The 12927-nt window shown below is 34.4% G+C and overlaps 1 protein-coding gene and 1 pseudogene across 2 annotated transcripts; one reads left to right on the forward strand and one right to left on the reverse strand.

The window, feature by feature from the left end:
• The first annotated feature begins 275 nt into the window (after positions 1-275).
• Positions 276-5768, forward strand: LOC132042147 (nudix hydrolase 8-like; annotated as a pseudogene).
• Positions 5769-6541: 773 nt separating this feature from the next.
• Positions 6542-11557, reverse strand: LOC132042146 (disease resistance protein At4g27190-like). 2 transcript variants are annotated; one of them, XM_059432764.1, is made up of 3 exons: positions 10921-11557; positions 7917-10391; positions 6542-6911 (listed from the first exon to the last, which is right to left on the reverse strand). In XM_059432764.1, exons 1-3 carry the CDS (start codon positions 11449-11451, stop codon positions 6825-6827), a joined length of 3093 nt encoding a protein of 1030 aa, XP_059288747.1. In that variant the 5' UTR covers positions 11452-11557; the 3' UTR covers positions 6542-6824. The 2 variants fall into 2 exon arrangements, with proteins under 2 accessions (XP_059288747.1, XP_059288749.1); XM_059432766.1 differs by having other exon boundaries at positions 6802-6908; positions 7901-10391.
• Between the last annotated feature and the right edge of the window lie 1370 nt (positions 11558-12927).

Below are 12927 nucleotides of genomic sequence, written 5' to 3' on the forward strand. Positions count from 1 at the left end.
TCTGTCCCAATTTATGTGATACACTTTCCTTTTTAGTTTGTCCAAAAAGAATGATACATTGCTTTATTTGGCATCAATTTAACTTTAAACTTTATATTTTACGCTTAATAAGATGATCTATTATCATACAAATAATTTTGACTTATTTTAGACCATAAGATTCAAAAAATTTCCTTTATTTTTTAAATTTTGATGGAGGGAGTAAAAAATAACTAACTAAATAGACACACAACTTCCGCATTTTAAAAATGTACTTCTCCTCTTCTTCTTCTTCACACTATTTTTTTCCATTTCCTCTCACTTTGTCATTTTCAACCACATGCCATCAAGCTAGAACCTTTGCTTTAACTTTATGCCAATATTTTACATGACAAAATATATCTTCTTTTAATCACGGGTTTTTTTTTCCGGGTTGTTTTCTAACTTAATGCCAAAACTATATACTACTAGTGTTTAATATCTTCACTAGTTTTCTCCGAGAGGGTGAAAATACCCAAGAAAATATCTTGTTTCTTGATTTATTTATTTTTTAAAAAATATAGTACGTGGTTTTCTTATTTGGGGTTATTTATAGAGCAGTCAAGATTTTGGTTTTGCATTTGGACTTTGGAACTGAATATCTGGAAATTAGTTTAAATGGAGCTGAAATTTGTTGATTATAAGGCAATATCTATGTGCAAATCAGTTGGTTTGAAGGGGATGGAGTTTTCTAGTTCATTTGTTGACTCAAAGCTCATGTCTGGTGTTAATGTGGCTCCCAAATTCTGTTCTTGCAGAGGTAAGTTTCTGATTTTTGCTTAAGTTTGTGTGCCCTTTTTTTTTTTTTTATTTAATGGGTATAAGAAGATTTTACTCTCTTTTGTTTGTGAGATATGTTTGACTGGATATAAAGTTTAAGACGGAAAGATTGGCTTTTGGAAAATGTAGTCTTAAACAGGTCGACGTTTCCGTGGCTAAAAACTCATGTCATTAAGAATAAAATGTGAAGTTTAAAGTTACATTGCTTCAAAATATATGAATGTGTCATTCTTCTCGGAATAAAAACTAAAAAGGAAAGAGTGTACCTAGGCTATCTTAAAATGGAACAGAGGAAGTACTATTTTCATGCGCAAAAGTATTTAGTTGGAGAAAGCCAGCGATAAGATTCTATTAGAAAAGTTATTTTGTTGATTGTTGAAGTGAAGAGCCTTGGTTTGAACTTTGAAGTAACAAAGCAAATAGTTCTATAGATAAATGTAAGCATTTCAATAGTTGTAGTGATTGGTGGGCGTTTTATTATTTAAGGAACTACAAGGATGGAGAAGTTCCTTACTATAATTTCATTCCACTTTTCTCATGTACTAAGAAAATGTGTTTCTTGTTTAAATTTGGTGACCAAATTTTTAGACGTTGTGGTCATACAGTTCAACATGGCATGAGAGTTCAAGTCTTACCGCCATCCTTTAACCAAATATTTCTGCGTGCTTAGGCAAGAAAAAGCATCATGCCTGCAGTCATGGGCAGATCTAGGTAGAAAGAAGGGGTTTTGTCAAATTTATTTTTATATATAAATATTAAATGTTGAGTTCCCTTAAAAAAGCCAAAAGCTTAGCTCAGTGGTAAAAGGGGTTCAAATTCTCATAGAGGACACAAGTTCGTTTCTTGCTAACCACAGTTTCTAGTCTTTTTAGCTTTAGGCGTTTTTAATTTCTTGATCAAAAAAATTTCTTTTTGAATCCCCTTCTTTTTAGCTTTAGGCGTTTTTCAAATTTTTCTTGAATCCCCTTGACAAAAATCCTGCAACACTGCCTGTAGTTGAAGCGTACCATTGACATAAAAGGCTCTCATTAACATTTCCATTCATTTTGTTCCGTTTTAGATGAGTTGAAGTTTCATAATTGGATCTTTTGAAGAGCTATTACTATGATGTTACCTTTTGATCTCTAAGTAGGGAAGCATGAACTCGAAGTAGAACAATCAACAATGAAGCAATACAAAGTGCCTCATTAGATTTTATAGAAGGATGTCCTGCTGCTGCTAAATGAGAAATGTTGCTGTTTATATCTTACATGAAGTTGAAATTTTGTAATTTTCTATTTTACCTTTTAGGGCTATTAATGAAGGCTTCTTATTCAAGCACTTCTTATGATGCTACGACATCAGTCACCAAAAAGAATTTTTTAGTGGACACTTTCCCTTATCAGATAAATGATACAAAGCATACAAGTTTGTATTTTAGAGATAAATGGGTACTTGATTCCTCTGATGATGAATATGGAGGGGTACTTATCAATCCAGAAAGACTACCATCTAATCCCGACAAATTTACGTTTGCGCTTCGTGCATCTCTGTCTCATTGGAAAGTGAAGGTACTTCATTTCCAGCAACTACTATACTAGACTAGTCTCAAATTTCATGATTTGATTTCTTGTTTGGTGTTGGTTACTACACAGTGAAGGCCATTGCATCTCACTTTTGTCCTTTACATTTTGTGGACAAATCTCGCGATAGGAAAACACACATAAAAGTTAGTCCAAAAATACTTACCATTTTTGTCAAATATCATTAGGTAAACCTAAATCACATGGATGGAAATTGACTCAAAAAACCTACAACCACTAGGAACCAATGTAGAATTGGTGAAACAGATTTATATTGGTGATACCAATTAGTTGAGAATATGTGTTAGTCATGTTAGTACGTTTTCCTTAGGTCCTATGCTTTCTGGAAGTCTATTAGCCCCATTGGAGATTCTTATGCCAGTAGGAAATACAGAAAACTTCTTTTCATTTTGTATAATGTTGGCCTGAGATGAATTTAAATGGGGAAATATGAGCAGTGACAATTCCTATAGCCGACCCTAATTAAATTGTTTGGGGCTGAGGCATAGCAAATTTTGTTGTATAATTAGATAATAAGTGACAACTTATAAAGAACCTTTTGCTAATTGATGGCTCTCGATACAGGGGAAGAAGGGAGTTTGGCTTAAGCTACCGCTGGAAAAATGTTGATCTAGTTCCTATTGCAGTAAAAGTATTTCCTTTTTCTGATGAATTGCAATGAAGGTATTCCGTTTGTTGATGAATTGAGATAGGACGATAAAACCGACACCGGAAGTTATTCTCCAAACTCGACACCGGAAGTTATTCTCCAAACTAACTTTTGTTTTAATAATCTTTTTAAGGTTTTGCTATTAGTTCTTTTGATTGTTGAAAGCTGGCTAACATAGTGGTCGAACTTAAACTATGTATAGGAAGGATTTCAGTATCATCATGCAGAAAGAGGATATGTCATGATGACTTATTGGATACCAGATGAACCCTGCATGCTTCCTTCTAATGCATCTCATCAAGTTGGAGTTGGAGGTTTTGTGATCAATGACAAAAATGAGGTGCATATTTTTCCTGTTTGGAAGGCCCTATGTGATGCACTTTTCTTTTTAATATGTTCCGAAGAGAATGATACCTTTCTATATTTAGAAACACTATATATAATTTTAAATTTACCCATTTACCCTTAATGAGATTATTTTTAGCCACACAAATTTCTATGGTTTGTTTTAGACCACAAGTTTCAAAAGTTTTCCTTTATTTGTAAAACTTCGTGCTCAGTCAAACACCTTCACATAAATTGGGACGGGGGGATTAGTATAAGCTTCTGAATTTTTTGTGTAGTCCCTTAGGCTAATAAAATTACTGCTTTAGGTGCTCGTCGTGCAAGAGAAACATTCTGCCCCGGCTCTTTCAGGCCTATGGAAAATACCAACTGGTTTCATTCTTGAGGTATGTTCCTCTACTGCAATTTGACCTTAACATTTTGGTCACTTTTGACTGAAGTAAATACTACTGAAGCATGAAATCTGCATACTTAACTCCTTAAACATTGTTCTTGCCTCAAAATCACAGTCAGAGGAGATCTTTACAGGAGTTGTGAGAGAAGTGAAGGAGGAAACTGGGGTAAGAAATTCACACTTAACATATCTCATACCTAAACTAGCAATCTATAACGAGCAATCGTTATATAAATGATGGTTATTTCATATTATTTTTCCAGATTGATACTGAATTTGTGGAGGTTATGGCTTTCAGGTAACAATTTTTCCTCTTCAAAGGACCATAATTTTATGATGATGTACAGTGACTATTTAGTTCCGTTTTATTAGCAATTTTATAGAAACATGAAATGCTGATACAATAAGTATCCGAGCAAAACTTTGCTCAGACACAGAGAATGTAGAAGTACTACTTGCTAGACTTCACTTTTAGGATACTTCTTGCGTTCTGATGTAACAAATTGATTAAATTTATCGATGTCCTTCTTCAGGCATGCACACAATGTGGCCTTTGAAAAGTCGGATTTGTTCTTCGTCTGCCTGTTAAGACCTCTGTCGAAACAGATCATGGTTGATGATCTAGAAATTCAGGCTGCTAAGGTAAACATATTGCATAAATTAATAGTCAGTGAAAATGAATTTGATTTCTGTATTTCCTTCACTAAGTGATAGTTTCTGTTCAATGCTCCCATCTGGGTGATGATATTATCCGCATTATATTTTTAATCTTATCCATTACTTGAATCTTCTGGAGGAAAACATTGATTATTGCTTTGAGGAATAAAGAGATGCAATGAAAAGAAAAAAAACTCAAGAAAAATTAGAAACTACTTATTTTCCAATCACCAGATGTTCTTGGCTTCGCAATGTTGAACTCCCATGCTATACTGTCCATGCACTAGATGTTCTGATTTTCCATATTTTGTGCTTGATTTTAATTGTTTGGGGTGTTAAGTCATGAGCTAGATTTAGGATGTTTTGTAGAGATATCCTTTAGCCTACTTATATGAAATAAATCTTGTTACCTCTAATGACCATAGAGATAAATCCTCACCTCATGAATATCATAAAGCATAATTAAGTCAACTAGTAACCCAAGAAATAAAATAGGTGTTGAGACCCTAGATCTTTCTCTCATACGATAATTCTTACAATCGTTGTTCCTAGTTACAACAAACACCCATCACAATTGTTTTGGTAGTTTAGTTCAACAAACATCTTGATTTTCACTTTCTTGAATAGTTTCATCCGAATTTGAAGAGAGTCTAAGTCTCTGTGGGATCGATAGACTTAACGGTCTATGTAGTTACATATACTTGCGTGTGCGTTTGCAACAATCCGCATTATATTTTTAATCTTATCCATTACTTGAATCTTCTGGAGGAAAACATTGATTAACCTCAAGAAAAATTAGAAACTACTTATTGTCCATGCACCAGATGTTCTTGGCTTCGCAATGTTGAACTCCCATGCTATATTGTCCATGCACTAGATGTTCTGTCTTCGCTGTGCAAGGGGTGTTAAGTCATGAGCTAGCTTTAGGTGTTGAGTTTTCTTAACAATTTTGGCTAGAGTGTGCAGTTTTATGCTACCTTGCATACAGTGGATGCCTCTAATTGAGTTCGTGGAGCAGCCACTAATCCAAGGAGATGACATGTTCAAGAAAATAATTGACATTTTCATCGCTCGAGTAGGGAAGCGTTACTGCAGATTATCTGTCCATCAACTGGTTTCCAAATTTGATGACAAACTTTCCACATTCTATTTCAACACAGTTGATGATCCAGGTTTTAACTGTCAAGCCAGTTAGCATGAGTATTTGATATTAGTTTGAAAAACAGAAAGTTGTTTTGTGTATATGTAATCTGCTGTAACTTATAGGATATAGACTCTGTAAATATGTGAAATACATTTCACCAAGGGATTTTTAATTTCCAAAAAGTTTTTCTTCCCTCAATGGCATTTTAGCTCATAGTTATATTATACTTATTCATATGAACTTGTATAGGATTGGTTACTGTCACATTGAAAATTTCTTCAACTTGCTTGGTTTTCATTCTTTATAATCTATATAAGACTCTTCGTAACGGGATTTTTACACCAAATCAATGAATGCAAGACATGTGACTTTCATTTACACTATTATTTCTTAACCATGGTTAAATGATTTATTTTTTCAGTATAATTTTTAACTCCTAAGGTTAAATGTTTTGGTTTTGTAAACATTGGATGTGGATAAGTTCTTACCTTACTCTCTGTTTCTTTTTGTGATTGTATTTTAACGAACACTAAAGTCTAAACTCAGATTGTGGAAGCCTAGTATATATACATGCTTATTTCAGATGGGGTTTAGTATTCTGAATTTACATGTGCATGTTAAGTTTAACAAACTGATCAACAGTTGAAAACAAAATTCTTAAAACAAAACATTTTGGCATAATGAAAACTGAAATGAAAGGGATATTAGAGAATGAGAATACTAGTGGTATTAGGTGTTAAAAAAGGGTTAATTACACTATAAAACTTTGTACTTTCAGTGTGTTTGTTTATGACGGAAAGAATTTCTGGAATACATATCTCAACTTTTTGCTTTAAATCATTGCTTTAACCAACAACAACAGCAACATTACCTAGTATATTCCCACAAGTGAGGTCTGAGGAGGGTGGGATGTACGCAGACCTTACCCCTATCTTAACGGACCCTATTGCAGCAGAGAAACCTCCGTCACAAATGTATAATAGGCTCTCTCAGATTTCAAACTCTCGATAGAAAACATAGAAAATCAAGAGCATGTACTAACTTTTGAACGTACAATTTAAGAATGCTCTAAAATGTTTAAAAGCCAGAAGCATTACCAGTTTATTACAAATTAACAAGATGATCACACAACACAACAAGAAATTACTTAGTGTACAATCAAGCAATCAACATATCAGAACCAGAAAGCAAAAATAGTACAAAGAAGGAACAATTATTGGCTTAAAAATCTCAAGATACGTGATAGGAAATTCATCAAAGCAAACTCCACCGATTAAGTTTAGCTCGAAACTCTGTGTCTCTGGTGCAGTAAGTTCCTTCCTCTGCTTTTTTAGTCCACTCCTGAATGAGGCAACAATAAGTGAAGCTCAACACACTTGTTAACATATGAATAATAAACCATTTATGCTAGGCGTTATTAGCAATATTTAATTTGGTTCAAGAGACATATTTTGAGGTGTGTTTGGTCTGAAAGGAAAATATTTTCCAGAAAATGACATATTTTTTGGCGGAAGTATTCTTTTTTATTTACGATTATCTCTAACTCTTAACATCATATCATTACTTTAACAAACATTTAGCCATCATTATCAATCTTTAATGCTTAAAGAAATTTCATCAAAAAGTATTTTATCTATTACAAATAAATATATTCTCCACTCTCCAACCAAACAATGTAAAACATTTACCAGGAATATATTTATTGAAAAATATTTTCTGGTAATGACATTTATCATACCAAACACACCCTCAATCTCTTCTTTGTAAAGCATAAGTTTTTCAAGGTAAATCCAAGAGTAGATCTAAAACCTTATAGAAATGTTCAGTCCAGAGAGAGAGAGAGAGAGAGAGAAACTTTAATTAAAAATTATTTTAGTACACTCATCATAAAGAAAGGGTTCAATCAAAAGGGAGGAAGAGAAAATGGAAGAATTGGATCAAATTTGTATTCATCAGTTTCAGAATCTCAAATTTAAATACTCTCCATTTCATGACTTTCCTTTTCCTTTAGCTACAAAATGTTAGAAATTGGGTCATATCTCAAAGCTACACCAGTAGACTATGTGTTCACCTTTCTTGTAAAGTAATTTCGGCATCAAAGTACACTCATCATAAAAAGCCCAATTTAAAAAAAAATAAAAAAATCAAGGCCCAAATTTTTAAATAAAAAAAAATGTCGGAAAGGTAAAGTATATTACCATTGGCAGTTTTACCATGGTTAGCAATGTTCTAAATTTGTCTAGAAATTGGGTCAATCTCCAGTTGGCTCCACGATTCTGATCTCATTTATTACTTTCATGTTGTTGGAGGTTTGAACAGAGAGAGGCAACTTCCTTATTTGATTACACGCTGTTGGAAGCAATGTTCTAAATTTGACTTGAAGTTGTCGTCATCCCACTCCAGTTGGCTCCACCATTCTGAATCTCCTTTTATTGACTTCATGTTGTTGGAGGTTTGAACAGAGAGAGGCAACTTCCTTATTTGATTGCACCATATCAAGGTAAGTTCCTCCAGGTGTTCCCACATACTCTGTGGCTCCCCCAAGGTTCCTAATTTTGATAAGTATTGCAACGATAATTTCCGAACTCTTGGAATTTCTGAGTTGACAAGTATTGCCTGACTTGAGCCGCACTGCACAAACAACTCTACCAGCTGCTTACAATCATTAATTTTGATTTCTTCCAAGTGCTTGGGAACGGAAAAAGCTCCACCAACATTAAAAAGACATGTTAAACTAGCACAAAAGGCTATATCCAGTTTGCGTAACTTAGAAAATCTTAGACCCAGAAGTTGACCAAAATCAGAAACACTCTTTAAAAGATGTACGGAATAGAGGTGGAGAAGTTCTAGATTTGGCAAAGGGTCAAATATGTCATTTCCTTCTTTTGCTGGTCTGAAATCACAATTACATTCAACAATGTATAGCTTTTTTAATCCATTGAAACTGTTGTAAGCAAACAACTTCCTGAGACCCATGCAATTACACAAGTACAAATCTGAAGCAAACTGCAACATGCCTGAGAGCTCTCCTTTACCGAAAATTTCACACTTGTTGACGACTATCATCCTTCTTGACTTGTTGAATGCTATTGGAATTGGAATTTCCCCAACTTCAATATGAAATCTTTTCAATCTGGTCATCCATGTGTAGTCTCCCTCTTTGAAAATTGATGAGCTATCCAAACCGATAATTAGAGAAGTCAGATTATGTAGAGATGACAGCTCATTAAAAGAAGTTGGTCCAAGAAGAAAATGAGGAAGTTTCCGTTCTACTCTGTATAAGCAAGAGTCCTCTGTATCCCCCAACATATTTAACATTTCAATGCTAGACAAATTGAGGAAAAATCCTTGGCTGATGCCCTCCTCCAAACCAACTGCAGGCAGATTTAATAGCCTCAGATTTGTCAACTTGTCCATTCCTTGCGGAAAACAATGTAACCTTGTATGACAATCGAGCACTTGCAAATTGTGTAGATCACCAATAGGTGGCAATTCTGCCAAGTGCCGGCAATTTTGTAGTATCAGAGCATGTAGTTGATATAAACTATTGATGGAAGAAGGCAGTGCTCTAATACTAGTTTTACTCAGATTCAGAACTCTTAGGGCTGGAAATGCCAAAAAGAATTCATGGGGAATTTTCTCAAGAGGATTATTATCTTGCAAAAGTAAAGTTGTTGTCTTTGGGCATGCTGTGAAGCAATCAGGTAGTCGTTCAATTTTGTTGCTTATGAAAGATATTCTCTTCACAGAAGCAGAAGTTTTAAGTGATATATCAGTCAACCCAATTCCAGCTTGAATAAGAGAATTGTGTTCATTCCTAGAGGAATTAGCTATCCATCTAGCAACATCACGAACCACGTCATGCATCTTCACAGAATGCATCATATGGGCTTCTAGCAAGCAGGCATCTTTCAAACTCTCAATCATTGTGATTCCCCTGTTGTAGGCTTCTTCATACGTGTCATGTTCACCGAGGATCCCCTCTGCCCACCAACAATTTATGAGATCATCTGTTGGAATAGCCGCCGGATATAAGGAGCAATACAAGAAACAACTTTGAATGTCACCTCCCTTTTTGTTCACATGTTTGCTTCTTTGCTCCGAGGATAATTCAACATCCTGAGATACTAAAGAATCAAAACTCAACTTGATGACCTTGTAAACCTTATCTTTTACAACTTTGTTATGAGGTTCGGACATTCTAAGTGAATGCAAAACATCTTCCCAGAGCTCGACCCTCTTCTTCCCTCTCATAGATGCTCCAATAACAGTGATTGCTAAAGGTAAACCATCACACTCTCTTGCAATTTGCTTTGCGAATGGATGAATATGCTCCAGATTGGCATTATCACCGGCATGTTTGACAAAAAGTTGCCAAGATTCATCCTCATCCAATGTGTAAACCTTTAGTTCGGTGTCTGATTTCATTTGCCTACAAACATCCAAAAAACGGGAAGTTAAAATTACCTTGCTTCTTGCGTGATCTTCAGGTTGGGGCACACCTATATCATCCAAATTTATAGGTTCCCAAACATCATCTAGTATGAGAAGGAAACTCTTTTCTTGCTTAAGCCTTTGACAGATTTTGCTGGCAGTGCTTTTTACACTTCCCTTGTCATCTACCTCCAGGTTCAATCTCTTGGCAATTTGTGCTTGAACTTTTGTTATGTCTATTGGCGGTTTGGGCACCGTAACCCATATCACAACACCAAAAGACAGTTTGGAGCTTGAAACATCAGTCTTTATGAGCTCATTGTTCAGATTCGTCATCAAAGTTGTTTTCCCAACTCCTCCCGTACCCCACACACCGATGATGCATACCTGAAAGGATTCAAATACCCCAAAAAATAATTTATCCACAAGTGAAAGATGCAACAATGGTCTTATTGAAGAAATATACAAAAATAGAGAAAGAAGGACGTAGGAGGCTTTGATTATTCAGTTATAATCTCTTCATCTCAAATTTGTTAACTTAGGGTGTGTTCGGTATGGAGGAACATTTTCCGGAAAATATTTTCTAATAACCAACTGAACATGGAAAATAAGTAAGAAATTCACTTATTTTCCACTAACTAACAAAAAATGAGAAAATAAGTAAAAAGTTCACTTATAGGTAAAATGTTCACTTCCTTTCCAAGAATCCATTTTCTAGGAAAACATTTTCCTCCGTACCGAACACATCCTTAATCTCCACTTAACCTCCTTAAGGAAAGAGGTAGTAGCACCCATATTCATAATAGAAAAAAATCTACTTTACTATAAAATCTAATTAGATAGGAATTAATAAATTAGCAACTACCAAATTCTAAACAATTTAGGATTACTAGTGTTGATTTAATTCCAACAATACCTTATCATCTTCTAATAGTTGTCGGATTTCTTCGAGATTTTTTGTTGCTGCTGACTGGCCTTCTAGTGATGGTCCCGGGATGAACTCAACTCTTCTCATCTGGTAATTTTCTACCACCAAATTGGATCCAAAGCTTTCTCCCTTGTTTATAAGGGTGCAGATTTGATCTTGGATGTTCTGTACTTGAGTGGAGACTTCCGAGCGAAGGCTGCAATTTGGACAACATTTATATGCAAGCCTCTTCGCCACTGCAATGCTTTCTTGCATCGATTCCCATTCATTCTCCAGCTTCTCAACATCCTCGAGCCACTTAAGAACATCTGGTTTTGGTTTATAACCTTCCCCCTCAGCTCCTTCCACCTTTCCTTTGATATCATCTCTATACTTTGTTAGCTTCTCCATTTCCTTCCTTAAAGTTTCAACATTTGATGAGAAATGGACAGTATTTTCAATCTTAGGATAGATGCATCTACACATGCACTTTCCCACCTCAACAACAAAGCCACCTACAACATTAAAGAGTATTTCCATTGAACAATTCTTGAGGTAAAGAACTAAAAAAGGGTTCTAATCAGAATGCTGATGAAACTCCCAGAGATGATCAAATGAAGCTAAACGGACTGTTTCTTCTTTGTTTAAGGCAAACTATAGTAAAATCTTTTATTTTAAATAGTTGTTGATGGATCCTCTTTCGTCTTGCACAGACGGGAGAAGAATGACTCGTTTTATTTATTTTAATTTAATAAAGTACTTTGGACAATTTGTTAAGATCGGTGACTCAGGTAATGAGAAATTTAGCCAAATAATATTATAATGATAATAACAAAGACAATAATAGTTAATTGATAACAACAGCAAGTAAAGAAAATAAATGAGGCACAAATCAAGCGGAGAGGAGCAATTTCACTATATCAACAAGAGTACAATAGAGAGTATAAAATTAGAGTAAATACTCTAATTATCCCGAAAGTATCCTAAGAGAATAACTTCATAAGATCACTCTAAATAAGGGTTCACACAAGTATTTCTCAATACATAACTCTCTTACTAATACTCTAAATAGAAAAAGGAGGAAAAAGAAGACAAAGCTAAGAGATGAGAAGCTCTTGAATTTTTTTTGGTGTGTCTTCAAATGGAGACAAATGCTTTCCTTTTATAGGGGCTCCAAGTTATGAAAAAAGAAAATGAAAAATAATCAAAAATTTCTCCTCCATACAAGCAAACTTTGGCTCCAAGTATAATATTTTATTTCAAAATAAGGCCACAATACACAATTGTTTTTTCCAGCTACAGTAACCAGCTGGTGGAACGTTATGAGTCAGTTTGGGTATATGACGGGAAAAAAAAAAGGAGCAAAAGGGACGTCACTAGCAAGAGATAAGATTAAAAAGGAACGTCACTAGCAAGAGAAAGATTATATATAATATAAATAATATAATAAGCAAGACTTTTGCTTAGTTTCGACATCAGAAGAAAGCATGTCCCCAGTACAGTTACAAACAATGTAAAAAAGGACAAAGACAATTACTGCAGTGACTAACAATGTAAATTCATAGAATATATATAAATTATTAATTTATAACTCAAATAACTTAAAAGAATTGGAATTTCGAACTCATAAGTTTCGGCTCTTGGCTCCACTTTTATACAACAACAGGGGTGGAGCTAAAGTATAAATTATGGGTTCTACTGAACCCAGTAACTTTGATCCAAATCTTATATTTGTCTTAATAAGGTCATTGAATACGTAGAAATTATTAATTTATAACTTAGAATTTCGAACCAATAAGCTTCAACTCTTAGCTTTGCCTTTATGCAACAAGAAGAGTGGAGATAGAGTATAAATTACATGTTTGACCGAACCCGATAACTTTGATCCAAATTCGATATTTATTTTAATAAATTTATTTAATATGTATAAATAATTAATCTAGAACGCAATAACTTAAAAAATTTTGAATTCTCAACCCATAGGTTTCGCCTTTATGCAACATGATTGACAATAAT

Source organism: Lycium ferocissimum, unplaced genomic scaffold (genome assembly GCF_029784015.1).
Source record: "Lycium ferocissimum isolate CSIRO_LF1 unplaced genomic scaffold, AGI_CSIRO_Lferr_CH_V1 ctg13612, whole genome shotgun sequence".
Classification (NCBI taxonomy): domain Eukaryota; kingdom Viridiplantae; phylum Streptophyta; class Magnoliopsida; order Solanales; family Solanaceae; genus Lycium; species Lycium ferocissimum.